The sequence below is a fragment of the Chlorocebus sabaeus genome, chromosome 23, assembly GCF_047675955.1.
Source record: "Chlorocebus sabaeus isolate Y175 chromosome 23, mChlSab1.0.hap1, whole genome shotgun sequence".
NCBI lineage: Eukaryota > Metazoa > Chordata > Mammalia > Primates > Cercopithecidae > Chlorocebus > Chlorocebus sabaeus.
Window position 1 is genome coordinate 45,053,077 of NC_132926.1, and position 16,819 is coordinate 45,069,895.

At 42.7% G+C, this 16,819-nt stretch overlaps 1 protein-coding gene across 1 annotated transcript in view; it reads left to right on the plus strand.

Annotated features, from left to right (window-relative positions):
* Window positions 1–16,819, plus strand: part of SPOCK1 (SPARC (osteonectin), cwcv and kazal like domains proteoglycan 1) — a 515,600-nt gene that overhangs the window by 425,160 nt on the left and 73,621 nt on the right. The window contains exon 6 of the mRNA XM_008014545.3: window positions 3,316–3,430. Coding sequence (XP_008012736.2) covers window positions 3,316–3,430 — 115 coding nt within the window. The remainder of the gene's footprint in view (window positions 1–3,315; window positions 3,431–16,819) is intronic.

The following is a 16,819-nucleotide window of genomic DNA, read 5'->3' on the forward strand; positions in this document are numbered from 1 at the left end:
GATTGCTTGAGCTCAGGAGTTCAAGACTGCAGTGAGCTATGATTATGCCTCTGCACTCTAGTCAGGGTGACAGAGTGAGACCCTGTCTCCTAAAAAAAAAAAAAAAGAAAGAAATTATGCAGCCTTTTGGGCTTCATTGAAATGCCACATATTGCCCTGAAAGGTAAAAACAAACAAACAAATAAACAAAAAAAACCAGATCTGTGCCCTTGAACTTGGATTTTCACTGATGCAGATAAAAGTACTGTTTTCTCTGGTGGTGTCTTTCTGTAGCTAGGGAGGAGACCAGGCTGCCTGCAGAGATGGCCACCAGGACTGGACAGGAGAGGGGATGCTGCAGGCCAGCCGAGAAAGTGGAGTTCCAGGAATTACAGTCCACAGGGCCTGCAGTCATGGCAAGACCACCCAGAGAGACTCATACTCCAGTGATAGGCTGGGGTGAGCAGGGAGGCTGAGGGTCAGAGTACTGAATGTGGAGCTCAAAGGGGTGTCTCAGGGTGTAGACACGGGTAAAGGATGGTTTAGGATGAATGTGTTGAGTACTGAGCTCCAGCATTTCCTTCCTTATGCAGGCAGATTGGTAAGCACCCAGAGATTGGAACAGAGGTCCAGAGCAGCAAAGTGAATTGTGGTTCCCTTCTTTCTGCCTTTGTCGTTCAGCAGCTGTTTATTGAACACCTACTCTATGCCAGGGCTCTGTGTATGTCATATCATGTCAAGGATAAAACAGTAACTAAAACCTTTTCTTGCTGTTAAGGCCTTCATGGTCTAGTAGGAAGTAAGTCATTCTGTTGGTCAGAGTTTTCTAAGTTATACTGTAATAACAAATAATCCCCAAACATCATTGACTTATTATGATAAACCCTATTTCCATGTTCATATTGTGTGTTAGCTGTGGCTCTGTTCAGAACACTTCAGCTCTGTTTCATGTTCTCTGCCTTCTGGGTCTTGGGCAAAAGGGAGCAGCCCTTATCTGGCACATCATTTTCATGGTAGAGAAGAGCAAGAGAGGTGATGAAACCAGTGATTCTTGACATGTCTGCTCAAACCTGGCTTGCATCTCTCCTAACCACCACTGGTTGGAGTGAGCATGCAGCTAGAGCTGGTGGGAAAGTTGACTCTCCTACAGGGAGGTGCTGCTGCAAGATACAGGGCCTGGAGCAGAAGTGTAGATTCCTCCCTCAGAGAGAGAAGAGAATGGGGTGGAGAGGGGGAGTCTCACAGTCTGTCACAGATACAATCAGGCAGTAATAGCAATAGCATGATAAGGCTTTATGATAAATAAAGGTAACAATTTTGACTTTATAAAATACATGGACACATAAAAATATATTTTCCCCCCTAAATTAGCTTTAAGGATTCTGTTAATGAGCCGGAGAACCACTAGTCTGAAACAGAGGATTGTTCCAGAGAACTAGCCCCGAAGAGGCGGAGGAGGCAGCAGGCCAGTCATGGCAGCTGTGTTCAGCCGTGGGCACGTGCACACACGCTGTGCTGAGTGAAAGGAAGCTCCTCATGCTAGTGACCTGCCTGCTGTCTTCTCAGCATTCCACTCAGCTCACCTTCAGTCCACGTGCTGTCTGTAGGCACACCCCATACTTGAGGGCCTCTTTTGCACGCCATCCCTACAGAGACATATGTCCTGCCTCACCTCAGAGTCACATCCACATGGCTTTACAAGGACACACTCTTCTTTGCTTCATCAGCTCAGTTGATGTGTGAGATGTGGGCAATGACTTGTTTTTGTATAGCCCCCTCAACGCCTGCTGCCATGCTGGGCACGTACTAGGCACTGAACACATATGCACGAGAGGGAGTTTTGTGTCAAGAGGAAGCCAGCACTCTGTAGGTTTGCTCTGTTGCCCTCTTCCTGAACAGGCAGCCAGCGACTATATGGGTGATCATTGGAGTGACACAGGAGTGACTTCAGTACATTTAGAACCAGGTTTAAAGTACTCTTTCCCTCCGTTTCTCATCAGTATAGGGACTGAATAGCTTGTCCTCTCACAATGAGCCGGGATTTATCTGCACTCATGTGTAGCTTTGCAAATGCTAGTGGACTTTTTTCAAAGGTATGCATTTGTGCTTTCCAAGGGCACGGACTGTATCTCCTCTTTTCTTTCATTTAAAAGATTCCCCATGGCACCTGATAAGAGCTGCACGCACAGTGGGTGCTCGTTAAATTTCACCTATCTCTTTTTCCTTTGAACCTCCACCAGATACGCATGTGGTCCTCGGCCCGTGGGTCTTTGCAGAGGACCGATTACACACCGGCCTTGATCTTGAGAAATTTACAGACAAAAAAGGAGTAAACTCTCAGACAACACAGATCCAGGCGAATAGCAAAGTTGCATAATTAGCCACACACAGTTCAGTATGGGATGTCTGTATTCTGAAGCCCCATCTACACAGTGTTGTGGCATGCATTAAGTGCTTGGCCCTGAGCTTTGTGATCTTTTGCAAGTTATTCAACCTGAGTCTCAATTTCTTCTTCCATAATGTAGGAATAATAAAAATGCTGATAATTGTTGTGGTCTTTTGCACCGACTAATAACATTGCTGTCTCCTGCCTGTGTTCTGAGAATTCATTGAGACTTAAGAGTAAAGAGCTGATAGAAAAATGACTAAAATATGACCATTGCTGCTGATAAAGGGTTGACAAGAGAATGTGGATTATGGGCTTCTAATATTTAATCCTAGAATTAGGTAACCATTTCCACGGAGTCACAAGCTAGTTAGACCACAGGCATCCTCTGATGGGGCAAGACCCGTGGAAACTTAGGTTTTGGACAATGGAAACAAGAGCATTCACTCCTTGTTGCTCCCAAGGGGAAGGGGCTGAGCCTCAGATTACCATACGGACTTACTAAAGGGATTGTTCCTCTTCCCTCTCGGGAAGAGCATGTGAGCAGGCTGAGAGGGACCGGGAGTGGTATTCCAGCAGTGCTTCCTCCACACGGGAGGAGTGTGGACAAGATGCCTCAAAGTAAATGGAGGGGGTTCCTGGACCACATAGGACTCTACTGATGTTAAGTTTCATATTAATAATTTTATTTTAGAAATAGTGACAGTAGGGTTTACCATCATTAAAGGAAGTCTTCTAGGGCTTCCACAGTGTTTTTAGAAGTTATCCTCTGCATTTGGTAAAATATAAAAGGCCATTTCTTATTCAGTATTCTGTAATTGAGACCTCTACTTGAGGTGGACCTCTCCCTGCTTTGTCTGCTTTTGTGAAGCAAAGGGCACTGAAAGGAGGCGGAGTAGGGGGTCTGTTTTGGCTGCATTCTTAAGACCTGTTGTGTCTCTCTTTTGCAGTGCAAGTTGGAGTTCCATGCTTGTTCTACTGGCAAAAGCCTCACCACCCTCTGTGACGGGCCCTGTCCGTGTCTCCCAGAGCCTGAGCCACCAAAGCATAAGGCAGAAAGGAGTGGTGAGTGGGGGTCTCCTCCAGAAAATTCCTGGGCGGGAATGGGGGCGTCACGGAGGGTTGATGTGGCCGAGCTCTGTCCTAGGCACCAGGAACAAACTGGAGAAATGAGCAGACATGACAAGTAAGTACTCCAGATTTAGGGACCCTAAACTGACTTGCCTTCAACTACCATTACAAAGAAGAAGAAGAACCTTCGAAAATAATCCTGTTAGACCAGGATATCCACTAGGTTCTTTCAGAGGTCATAATCGCTTATGGTGTGGGAGGAGTGTTTTTCAGCATCTAAGACCAGGACCGGCCCTGGGGTACATCTTGGTCTTTCTTGAACTCGAATCTTTCGAATCCTTTGAACTTCTCAAGGCCAAATATCAAAACAGAGACTGCAGAGATGTCACCACAGTGGAGAGAGTTCTCTCCTAAAGTATTTCCTTATTAATATATTCTGCTTGTAAGGCAGCACAGAGCCAGGGGACAGATGAAAGAGAATACCTCCCTAGGGGTGGCTGCTGCTCTTCCATGGCTGAGAGGGGCAGGAAAGGTTGGGCTCATTTGGATGTTTTCATGATGGAGAAAGTAATGTTGTCCCACTGGTCTCAGCCTCTTTTTGAGCCTTCCTTGTTAAGACTGAAGATAGACGTTTGAATTTGCCTTCTGTGGAATTGGGCTTTCTCAGCTGTAACTCATTTCTCTGTGTGTGTGCGTGTGTGTGTGTGCATCCACACGTGTGTGTGTATGCTTATGTTTTTAAATCTAGGAGTGATTTGTAATGGAGTGGAATGAATGTGGTGTGAGTGTTTATCTACTTGACTCTTTGTAAGCCATGTTGTCTTTTCCAGGGCAAATAGATGATGAAGATTTCAAATCTAAATGTGATCATGGTGACTTCAGGAATATTGTGTTTAAAGGCTCTTTAGAAGGTTTAAGTCAGGATGTGGAAGGATGCTATAAACCATGAAACACTGTGATTATAAATAATCTCCAGTGATTATTCTTGATTTCTAAAAAGCTAATCTCATTGCGGTTAGGCCTGATTCATTTAGTTATAAATACAGTAATAAAAGTTAACTGATATACATAAGCCTCTTTGTAGTCTGGTCAGAAAATCTAAAGCCATGTGGTGTTAAGCAACTACATAGCCCAGAAAATTAACTTCTGTTAGAGATTTCTTAAAAATCTTAGGAAATTTCAGAAACCTCTCTTATTCTACGTATATTATTTATTGCTTTGATTCTGAGGCTAGGAAACCAAACTAAGAAAGTCATTGCCAGCCAGGTGTGGTGGCTCACACCTGTAATCCCAGCACTTTGGGAGAACGAGGTGGGTGGATAACTGGAGGTCAGGAGCTCAAGGCCAACCTGGCCAAAATGATGAAACCCCGTCTCTACCAAAAATACAAAAATCAGCCAGGCGTGGTAACTGGCGCCTGTAGTCCCAGCTACTCGGGGCTGTGGCAGGAGAATCGCTTGAACTCAAGAGGTGGAGGTTGCAGTGAGTCAAGATCACGTCACTGTACTTTAACCTGGGCAACAGAACGAGACTCCATCTCAAAAATAAATAAATAAATAAATAAATAAAAGAATGACATTGCCACTGTTTTGCCTGTAACATCTATAAATGGGGGTGAATGCATCTCTCCTTAAAAGAGATGGCCTCCAAGTCTGCCATTATAAGGTAACAGTCCAAGTTTCTGGGAGGGCCTCATGATTTTGCAAATAAAGAACAACCCTTGTTTCTTAATGATGTGCTTCATATGTAAGCAGATGAGATTGACACTCCAGGTGTGGCCTTGACTGTGCCATCCATTTGTTCAATTATTTATATGTAAAAATGAGAACAGATTCTTACTGAATCTATACAAGTAACCCCATTGCCATTAAAAGTAAAGAGACTCAGACAAAGTTATTCCTGAATTCTGAAAGGTCAGTGAGCACAAGATTACCATTTAAAAATCTTTCATTTCAAAATGCTTACAAAAGCACAGACTACTAAGTTAATAGTGAGATAAAGATCAGGAAAAAACAGTAAAAACTACATGATATCAGAAAATAGAACATTAAAAATAATACCAATAATATTACAAAACAACTGAAATTCTATTTCCTCATCAGTTCCTTCAGTCCAATATAATTATTTTTGCTCCACCAGATATTGGGTCAACAGTTTGCTTTTATGAATACCCTTTGGAAGTTATCTAAGATATATAACCTTGGAAGCCTGCACCAATGAGTCTGTTACTTGAAGTGTCAGGAGTTCAAACTTGGTACGATTCTTTCCATGAGGTTCTAAGACTGTCCTTCATTGTTAAAGATCTCATTTCTAGGCTCTGACTTAGAGCAGAGTTTTCATGTAAGCATGAGGGGAAGCAGAAGCTACCTGTTGGTGGTAGTTCATTTATGACAGTACCAACAGTATCCTAATGCAGGAGAAAATAATCACCTATTAGGGTAGAACGTTTAACTATCTAATACGGATTTTTTTTTTTTTTTTTTTTTTTTGAGATGAAATCTTGCTCTGTCACCCATGCTGGAGTGCAGTGGTGTGATCTCGGCTCACTGCAACCTCTGCCTCTGAGGTTCAAGGGATTCTCCTGCCTCAGCTTCCCAAGTAGCTGGGATTGCAGGTGCCCACCATGACGCCCAGCTAATTTTTTATATTTTTAGTAGAGATGAGGTTTCATCATGTTGGCCAGGCTGGTCTTGAACTCCTGACCTCATGTGATCTGCCCGCCTCAGCCTCCCAAAGTGCTGGGATTACAGGTGTGAGCTACGAGGCCTGGCCAAACTATCTAATATGGATTTGACAGTGTTTTCCTATTGGATAAGAACACATTCGGGGGAGTGAGGGCATTGATAAATTCCCAGAGTCATTCTGTGAAATGAAACACTTAAGTAATAATGCCTTACCTGGACAAAATTGAGCAAGGGAAGGCTGACCTTTTCCTTTGATTTGACACCTCTTTCCACGCAGCTCGCACAATAATTTGTGACAGTCAACAGGGCTGACCTGAGGTGGTGGCAGTTCAAATGAAGAGGAGGGCATGAGTACAAGGGAGAGATCAGAGGTGAAATAAAAGGCAACTTTCAGTTGGCAACTTAGCTGTGGAGAGAGGGAGGAAGAGGAAGTGAGCATACAGTCTACCTCCCCTAACCTGTCAGCAGCCTCTTCCAGAAGCTGCAGGCAGTGGGCGTGGTGTCCACAGGCAGTCCTGGCCTCTGAGACACATTATGGCTCTCGACCGTGGGAGGAGCTGTCTTATTTCTGTGCCTATTGCAGAAATGAGAGTTTACAGTCTTACAAATGCAGGTCCGTAAAAACTGTGGCAATACACGCGCGCGCGCGCACACACACACACACAAACTGTTGTGTTGATATTTTATTTTCAAACTTACCTCTATTTTGAACCTCATTTCTGAGGTGAAACCTTTATAAAGCCACTCCCAGGTCAGTTCTGTTAATGCAGGGCTGTACCTGAATTCCAGGCAGTAGAGGTGGGCTGAGGGCTTATGAGCAGCAGTGTGGGTGGGAGGCTTTTCCTTGTGTTTTCTCTTTCTTTGGGATCCATCCACTTAGATGGAGTTCTTAACATCTTCAGTTAGGCCAGTGGTGTTCATTCTTACTGTGTCTACCGAGAGACCTGTACTCACCTTGTCCACTAAGGTCATGGTGAATCCTCTTTCTTCTCTGTTAAACTCCTCTGGTTTTACTAGCCCTCTCAGCTTCTTCTTGGCCCTATTCAGGGGCACAGAAAACTTGAGGCCCTTCTGTGGTTTTCTGGCATCAAGAAAGACTGTGGTAAGGTTGCTGCCTCAAGCCTTCTCTTCATGGATCTGTTTTGTTAGACCAAGATATGCACTAGGTTCTTTTAGAGGTGACTGGCAACCATTTCTACTCAATGCAGAGCTCAGTTTTATGAGGCTTGCCTTAAATTGGTTTTCAAGCTGGTAGCCAAACACAGGTCCTCTTTACTGCCCGGGTTTCCTGCCTGTCTCAGGTTTCAGAATCACCTCTTCCCAACCTAGGGTCCAGAACTGGGTGAGAGATGGGGAGAATTATGGAGAGCAGAATCTGACACTCACCTGCATGATCTTCTCCTTCTCAGAGGTTTACTTCTTGTAGCCTCACTTTGGTGAACACTGGATGTCAGCATGGAGGATGTATGAGGCTGGTCTAACTCACTCTCTTCCAATCTCCTAGTGTGCTCTGCTTCTCTGCCTCTTCCAGCCTTTGGTCTTTTGAGTTATAACATATCCAGCTCTGGCAAATCAGAAGTCTCTTGTCTCACCTTTAAGTTTCATATGTTTTTTTTTTTTTCAGAAGTCAAAGCCAAGTGGATGATTTTTTAATTTTTTTTTCTCTCTTTGTTTATCTGGCATCTCTCCTTTGGCATGTCCCCTGAAGAGATGGTGGAAGGTGGTACCATCCTTTAAAATTTCTGAATATTTCCTATGACACCTCTAAATTACCTCCTGACATGGGCAGGTGACTTCACTGCCTTATCTCTCTCCTCTCCATAAAGTCAGCCCAGCCTCAAGAGTATGAAGCAATGGTTATCCACAAAAGCGAAAAATAAATAAAGGAAAATACAGTTTAAAAGAGGGAGATGAAATTGAAATCTCTGCATTGAGCCTGGGGTTCTGTGCATTTTTTCTGAGTATTTTTTAGGACCCAACAGTCAGCCCGGTCAGCAAAGTCACTTTTTAGCTCTGACCTGAATTCTTCAGCTCCAGGGCGTTGCTGATGCTTTTTCTTCCGTACTCAGTGAAAACCAAGAGGAAAGTATGAGGTGCTGTCTTTATTATTATTATTATTATTGTTATTATTTGTAATGCTTGAAAATCTAAAGAGGAAATAGAGGTCTCTCAAAAGTGGAAGCGTTAAGGTAGATTTTTCAGCTAGCCCATACTCCACCTCTGCTGAACCTGAACATCTGCCCGCCTTGCCCCACTTCCCCTGTTTCAGGGACATAAACCATTTCCTTCCAGCCTGAGCACAGCAGCCCCATTCCCTGCACCTCATCTGAGGAAGGATTTGGAGCTTCCTCTTCCCTGAGGTGAGGACTTGGCAGGGTCGTAGGATTTTGGATCAAGAAGGGTCTCACTTATCCCCTATCACACCATATTGAGGAGTCCTCTTTGTTCCTCCAAGGTGCAGTGGCTTTCCCCATAGGGACCAGGGGAAGGCCAAATGGGTGGGGCCTCAGACCTCCCCCAGAGTGACTCCATTCTTACACTTTACCACTTAGATGACATCTGTGGGAAGAGTTTGACCACCACTGGTCTTTATTCAGTCCACATTCACCAGAAGAGAACCCTGGAGGCTCACTGAGAGAAGACCCTTGTGTGCCGTCAGCTGACAGCTCACCTGACCCTGGGTCTAGTGAGTTTGTTCCTATCACGTGTGGGTACATCCTCGGTCACAGTCAGCAGCATCTTTAGCCTGAAGATGGTGGCAGGTCTGTATGGTGGGAGTTAAGTTTCATTTCTCCTGGGTCTGAAGTCGCTTGCCCACATATTACAGTACTAACCGTCAGGTGGAGAATGCCACCACACTCCCAAACCAGCAAGGTTTAGAATGGCATCCTACAGACGCTCTCCCACCCGCCCCCTCCACTCTATCTCCAGAAGAGGAAACAGAACACTCTCCAAGGACAGCTCCTTTTCTTCTGTTGGCACAGATTAGATTAGAAGGGATGTGGCTCTAGCCTAAGAAATTATGGAGAAGGCTGTGGAACTGTTACCCCCATACTGGCCTGACATGAGCTGAGAGGTAGGAGCAGGATGGGGGCAGGTTTGGTGCAGGAGGGGAGGAAAGAGAACTGCAAATTTTTCCAACAGGGCGTGCTAAAGAGGAAATAACAACTTCCCTCCAGCTGAGCTATTTAGAACAGTAGAAAAATAGTCTACAGTGATTTTCTTTTCTCAAACGGTGTTTTCAACCCGAGGGCTAGATTCTGGGGGAAACTGTCTTGGGTTGACAGACGGTTGTCCAATTCCATTACTTATCACAAGTGGAGCTGGAAAAATGTGTATAAAAGGGAACAGGAGGCGGTACAAAAGAGAATGGGGTAAGGAGTTCCTCCTAGCCATAATGTCTCAATGGAAAATTCCTGAAAGAATCCTGCTGCAGAGGCTCCTAGAAAAATGGAGATTTATCTTTGCATCCAGGAAAGAACACTTTTCTTTAATGCTCGTTATGTAAGAGAGTGAAAGCCTTGGGCTTGCAAACTTGCAATTTAAAAGCAGTTTATACTAACGTTTCTGTACCTATTCAGCTTCATTCACTTGCCATTCAGTACTACATTCGGGTCAGAAATTAAGCACATAAAGGAGTATTTAATTTTTAGGGCCTTGTTATTCTAAATGTCATGACCTTAAAAAAAATGCTTGAGAATTAAATTGGCAACTGCATCAAAGAAGAAAAACTCATTTGTCAGGACTCTGAGGTAACTGCTGACTTTGACTTTGATCTCAGATTCTCCTCTTCTGTGAGTTCAACGCTGGGAAAGTGCGCCACAGGTTTTCCTGGTCCTCTGAAGTCTATTTGATAGCAAGTGATTGGGGAAAGCTAAAGGTGAACAGAGAAAGAAGGATAAGCTGAGGCAAAGGGTAGCGGGGGTCGGAACCAGAGTTCAGTGAATGGGATAGAGGTTTGTGCTGGAGATTAATGGCTTTGATAGTTTGCCCAGACAGCACTCTTCTCCTGCCCTTACTGTTTTTTTGTTTGTTTGTTTGTTTTTTTAATTTACAAAATTAATATACATTCTTTTTTTTAACTTTTAGTTTTAGGGGTATAAGTGCAGGTTGGTTCTATAGATAAATTGCATGTCGTGAGGGTTTGGTGTACAGATTATTTCATCTCCCAGATAATAAGCATACCCAGTAGGTAATTTTTTGATCCTCACCCTCCTCCCACACTCAACCTTCAGTTAGGCCCTGGTATCTAGTGTCCCCTTCTTTGTGTCCATGTGTATTCAGTGTTTAGCTCCCATTTATAAGTAAGGTGATGCTGCGTTTGGTTTTCTGTTCTTGCATGAGTTTGCTTAGGATAATGGCCTCCAGCTCCATCCATGTTGCTGCAAAGGATATGATCTCACTCTTTTTTATGGCTATGTGGTATTCTATGGTATATGTGTACCGCATTTTATTTATGCAGTTTACCTCCGATGGGCTTTTAGGTTGGTTCCATGTCTTTGCTATTGTGAATAGTACTGTGATGAACAGACGCATGCAGGTGTCTTTATGGTAGAACAATTTATATTCCTTTGGGTGTATACCCAATAATGGGAGTGTTGGGTCAAGTGGTAGTTCTGTTTTAAATTATTCGAGAAATTTCCAAACAACTTTCCACAGTGGCTGAACTAATTTACAGTCCCACCAGCAGTATATAAGTCTTCCCTTTTCTCTGCAGCCTTGCCAGCATCTGTTATTTTTTGACTTTTTAATAACAGCCATTCCAACTCATGTGAGATGGTATCTCGTTGTCATTTTGATATGTGTTTCTCTAATGATTAGTGATGTTGAGCATTTTTTCATATGCTTGTTGGCCATGTATATGTTTTCTTTTGAAAAATGTTCATGTCCCTTGCCCATTTTTAAGGGGGTTGTTTGTTTTTTACTTGTTAATTTAAGTTCCTTATAGATTTTGGCTATTAGACCTTTGTCAGATGCATAATTTGCAAATATTTTCTCCCATTCTGTGGGTTGTCTATTTACTCTGTTGATGTCTATTTACTCTCTTTTGCTGTGCAGAAGTTCTTTAGTTTAATGAGGTCCCATTTGTCAATTTTTGTTTTTATTGCAATTGCTTTTGGCATCTTTCTCATAAAATCTTTGCCAAGGTCTATGTCTAGAATGGCATTTCTTAGGTTTTCTGGGAAAAGTTTTATAGTTTTAGGTTTTACATTTAAGTCTTTAATCCATCTTTCCAGTTTGGTTATTTTTATTTTATTTTTTTGCATATGCCTTCAATTATTTTTATATGCATATAATAATTGTTTAACTTTACTCACCCATAATTTGGATTATATTCTACATAATGTTTTGCACCCTGCCTTTTATATATCATACATATATTTTCATGTAAGTACATGTAGACCTGTCTATGTATGTGCGTATTTGTCTGTCTATTACCAGCTAACCTGCCTACCTGCTTCCTCGAACTCCAGACTTAAATATGTAATGACTACTTAGCATTTCCACTTGGATGCCGCTAGGCATATCAAGCTTAATGTCCCAAAACAAACTCCTAATCTTCCCCTGAAATCTGCTCTTTCGTCCTGCAATGTTTGCTATTTTAATTAACTGCAACTCTATACTTCCATTTGCTGAATTAAAAGCCAGAAAACAAAAATATACCAACCTTCTTTTTCTCTTACATGCCACATATAACTCATCAGCAAATCATATTGGTTCCACTTTCAAACATAGTTTCAAACATAACCACTTCTTACCACCTCCACAGAGGAACCATCCCAGAGGTTTAAGACATCCTTGTCTTGTATTGTAATAGCTTCCTAATTGATCTCCTGGTGGTTACCTTCTTTTCTTTGCACATGGTAGTCCAACTGATGCTGTAAAATGTAAATCAGATTATGTAATCCCCTGTTGAAGACACTCCATCTTGTTAAGATTAAGAGGAAAAGTTAAAGTCCTTTCAGTGACCTGCACGGCAACATAATCTGGTCCTCTGTTACGTGTCTGTCCCCATCTTTTGCTGCTCTGATACTTGTGTGCTCAGCTCCAGGCACACAGGTCTTCCTGGGGCTCCCCAAATGTGCCCTTCAAACCACTGCCTCAGGGCTTGGCACTGACTATCCCCTTGGCCAGGACCCTCTTCCCCAGACATCTACAGGGCCATTCCATCTTTAAATCTTTGCACAAATGTCACCTTCTCAGGAAACCTTCCCCTGAACTTCCTACCTACCTTCTCCTATTTATTTTTCTCCATATCATATATCACCTTCTAATATATTAGTTTACCTACCTTTTTGTTTATTGTCTATCTTACCCAAGTGAAATGGAAGCTACAGGAAGTCTTTTTGTCTAGACTCTCGATGATTGACCAATGTCAAATGAATCTACCTCATTCTTTTTAAAATGTTGTCCACTGTACATATGTACCATAATATATAAAGTTTAAAATAGTAAACAGATGATTTATGGTACAGGATAGTCTGTATAAGGCGCTTAATTTGTGAATTGTGCTAAGCACTTTATACTTATGTTTAATCCCTCTAACAGTCAAATAATGTTATTTCCTTTGCTGGTGAGAAAATTTGAGATTTGGATCTGCTCAGTACCTTGCCTAAGGCCACACAGATAATAGATGACAGAACAGGGATCTGAAGCCTTTTCTGGAACTTGTGTTCTTACCCTTACATTATACTGTGTTCTTAACCTAAATTCAATGTCCACTGAAAGGTCAGGCTTCCTTTGAAAAAATAAAAAATGCACACCCCACTCTTCCACACATGTGTCCATCCACACACTTTAAGCTAAATTTTCCCATGCTTTCAGTACTCAGAAAATATAGCCCTTTACTGAGATCACAGCCCTCACTGATGGGATTTTTCCAAAGTGAAAGAATTAATGTCCTCACACATTTTCTCCTCTCTTTTTCTCAAGCAGGCTTAGCTCTCTGAAGTTCATCAAAACACTAGCACGGGCTCATTGTTCACCACCATATTATGTTTTTCTGATAGCCACAAGTTTCCAACCTAGCTCTTAAAGATAAAAATTTATTTGTAATCTGCCTTGAGGTTGACTGCTCTTCCACTGCTCTGCTATCTATTACTGTGAAAAGAAAAGATAGCATTACAATAAAAAATAAATTGAAATTATCACCAGAAGAAAGTAAGTGGCTTGCACCCCACAAAGCAGGCTGCTTAGTGAAATGTTGGTAGGCCTCTTTCCTAGATCCAAGTGGTGGGAGCTAGGCCTTTGACAGGGCAGAGAGCAAAGAAAGGTGTGGCACCACCTTTATGAGCTGAATTTTAGCTATAAAAGTGGAGTTACAGTTCACAAAATATAACTTTTATCATCATTGTCATATCAATGATGATGATACTGTGTTTGAGAACCCAAAGTGGCCATTACACATAAAGCAGGAATGTCACTTTGATGATTTAACTTGAGGAATATATAATGATTCCAGATAAATCTCAGAATCAATAGCTGGTTGAATGTATAGTGATAGATGTTCAGATTGGTTAGAGCTGCAACAAAAACACAAACAACCATCCAGATCTCTCCTTATTCCAAAGAGACTGAAGTAAAAAAGGGAGCTGAGAGATGTGCTCAAATCACAAAGAAGTAATTAGAGTAAAACCTTGTGTTCCTCTCCTAGTCCCAGAAGGGTGACCTCCAAGGCCCTCCTGCTTGAAAAGAGTGAGCAGAGCTCTATGGCAAGAGAAGAGACCTGCTGACACAGTAGGAGATCTGGTTATGAGTCTTATTATTTCAAGACTTAGAATGAGCTTAAAGCAGCAATAACTTTAGAACAATTTAGGGGAAGTACTGGGAGGTTGAGGAGCAGTGATATTAGGAGAGAGGAGACCATAGGGTCTGCAGAATATGTGAAGCCCTGCTTTCAAGTTTCCCAGTGATACAGTAGCAGGTCTTCCTGGAGACAGGTCATTCATGTTTGCATAAATTTTACCATGTAGAAGGATCTTGAATGAACAAACCCAGCCCACCTGTTGCATACCATTTGGTGGTAGGGGGAAGGTCTCAAGAAAGTAGTTATGTGTGCCTGTCTCCTCTCACCCTGGCCAAGAGAGCACCAATTTATTCTGGACTCCTTGGCCTTACTATGTTTGGTCCAAGCTTGAGTCTCCTAAATGACTGTTGCCACCAAGTCATGTGTGGAAGTGGAGTGAGACTGACAACCAAGTAGATCCCCTGGACTTCACTCAAAAATGGATGTGATCATAGCCCCAGCTTCAGAAATTACACAGGCAAGGGATACTGATGTTGTGAAGCCAGATTTAGAAGTTGAATGTCAAAGACCAGAAAATTGGTGCTGATAAGGGATTTGATTAGAATTCTGATCATGTACCAGTGCACCGGGCCAAGAAATACTCCCAAAAATGACTTGCAAAAAAACTAAGTTAAAAAAAAAAAAAAAAAGCCCTTTTTTTATGAGGGCTACTAATCCTATGGAACTACCTCTGAGAAGTATTGCAGAGGCTGAAGAGGCCTAAATCTCCCTCCCTGTATCTCCCAAATTCTTAGAATTTAGGATATTATATCCTAAGCCAGGCTAGTCACCACGGAGTTTTAGCACTTCAGGACAGTAGCTTGGAGTGGATGGCATCATGTCCCCTTAGTCCCTTGACCTGATCTAAATCCAAATATCAGTCTATGGCCTGGTTCCTTTAGGGTGGGATGCTGCTGGTTCTCCCCAGCCTCCAGGATACTTCCCAGAGACCCCCTGTGCCCCACCATCATGTGGTTGGGTGGCTGCAGCAGCATGCCCTCACCTGCCAGGCTCCTGCCTGTGATTAACACCTGCCAGCCTGTCTTCTCCACCAGGGTCTTCAGCTCCAGCTTTTCCTACAACCCGTTGGCTGCTGTGTGTACCATGCCCAGGAAAGTGCATGGCACAGATTAGGCTGACTTCAATCATTTGTGGAATGAAGTAACTGAGCAAATGTATACGGTCTTATTGTTTTCCAGGCACATTTATGTACTTGAGATTTTGGTGGTCCCAGCCCTTGGAAAAGTTGGATTTTGCAGGTGGCTTAGGTCCCAAAGTCGAAGAGGCAGGTTCCTCCACCTGAAGGTACTTGTCTATGGCCTTCCCTACATGGGTCATTCTGGGGCATGACCTCAGGCTAACAGGTAACTGCTATGCATTTCTGGCTCCTCTGCACTGGGAAGATGCCATCATCCGAAGCAAGCTCAGGCAATTCTGTTCTCTCCCTACAGCCTACCTCCCTGACTTGAGAGAAGGGCTCAAGGTGTCTCAAGAAGGAAATATTTTTGCCTTGATGACAGAGGTATAGCATCCTGTGGTATAGAACATTCTGTTTAGTGTTTCCTTGGGCTCTTGTGGGAACACAGAACATTTATAGCCAGAGGAGGGAGTATCTGGAGATTACGAGCATTTGTTCTCATTTGAGTGAAGAGCTTCTGTTGCAAGAATTATACATAGCTCTGTGTTGTGAAATAGTTGGATTAAAATCTGATTACCACTGTGCCCAGGAAGAAACTTGCCTATTTGGGGAAAGTATAGTGAGTTAAAATAACACAGATCTGTTACATCGTGTACCTTGCTTCTCCAGGCCTCTGAGCTATATTTAAAATTTAAAGCTTAAAGCAGTATCCCCAGAGGTTTTTGTTTGTTTGTTTGTTTTTTGCCCTAAAATTGAGGGCAGTGACTGGGTCTGTTGGTAGTGATTAATGTATCTTCATCCATTCAGCCATCCATCCATCCAGCTGGCATGTATTAAGTGCCTGTTCTATGCCCAGGTCCTATGCTGTTTCTCCCCTAAGTGGGATAACAAGAACTCTTAGGACCAGATACATCCGTAGTGTGTTGCTCATGGGTCTGCATATGGAGCTCAGTTATGTCTCAGGGTAATAACTGTGTCGAGCTGAGCTGTTTTCCATGTCTTTATAGAGCAGAGTTTATAAGTCCAGGACTCCAATAATTTTTTATTGCTTTCTGAGTACGTTTCTGTAATTTTGACATAGTACCATCATGGTCTCTGTGGTCAGAAGAGCTAGGCTTCATTTCATGTGGTTGAAACAAGGAAACCTACTTAAAAATACAGGTGATTCTATTACATTTTGGACCTTATGTACTGGCATTGTAAACTCATTAGACTGTGACCTCCTCGAAAGCAGGGATTATGTCTAATTTATCTTTACATCCCCAGCATAGGGTCTGTTGAATGCATGGTCACCACTAAGTGTAAATATTAATTTGTAATATATCTGTTACACATTAGAGCAATATTTAATAAATATCTAGGTTAAATTTAGCGTGTTTCTACTTCCTGTCTGTTATGAGTTGTTTATTCTCCATATGGTGGAGACTAACCTCCTTCTTGGTTTACTCCAAGACTTCTGATTCAAGATGGCCTCTAAACTCTCTAGGGGGCTTTCCGTGATAACCACATTGACTCCTTTGTCCTCTGGGGCCCTGTGCACCTGGTTTGTTGCCTCCTTGTCCATGAGCAGCAGCTAAGGGACATCACAGTGTGGCCTCTGCCACATGTGCTGCCTTTGCTTTCTGTCTTCTACAGGAAGGCTCCTGTTCCCCTGACCTTCCATGAGCCTAGCTCTGTATCTTCAAGGTTTAGGCAAACTTGTTTGCACTTCTCTATTATTTGCCTTCAATTTTATATGATGAGACTTGTTGAGAGGGAGTGTTACACGCTAGAAA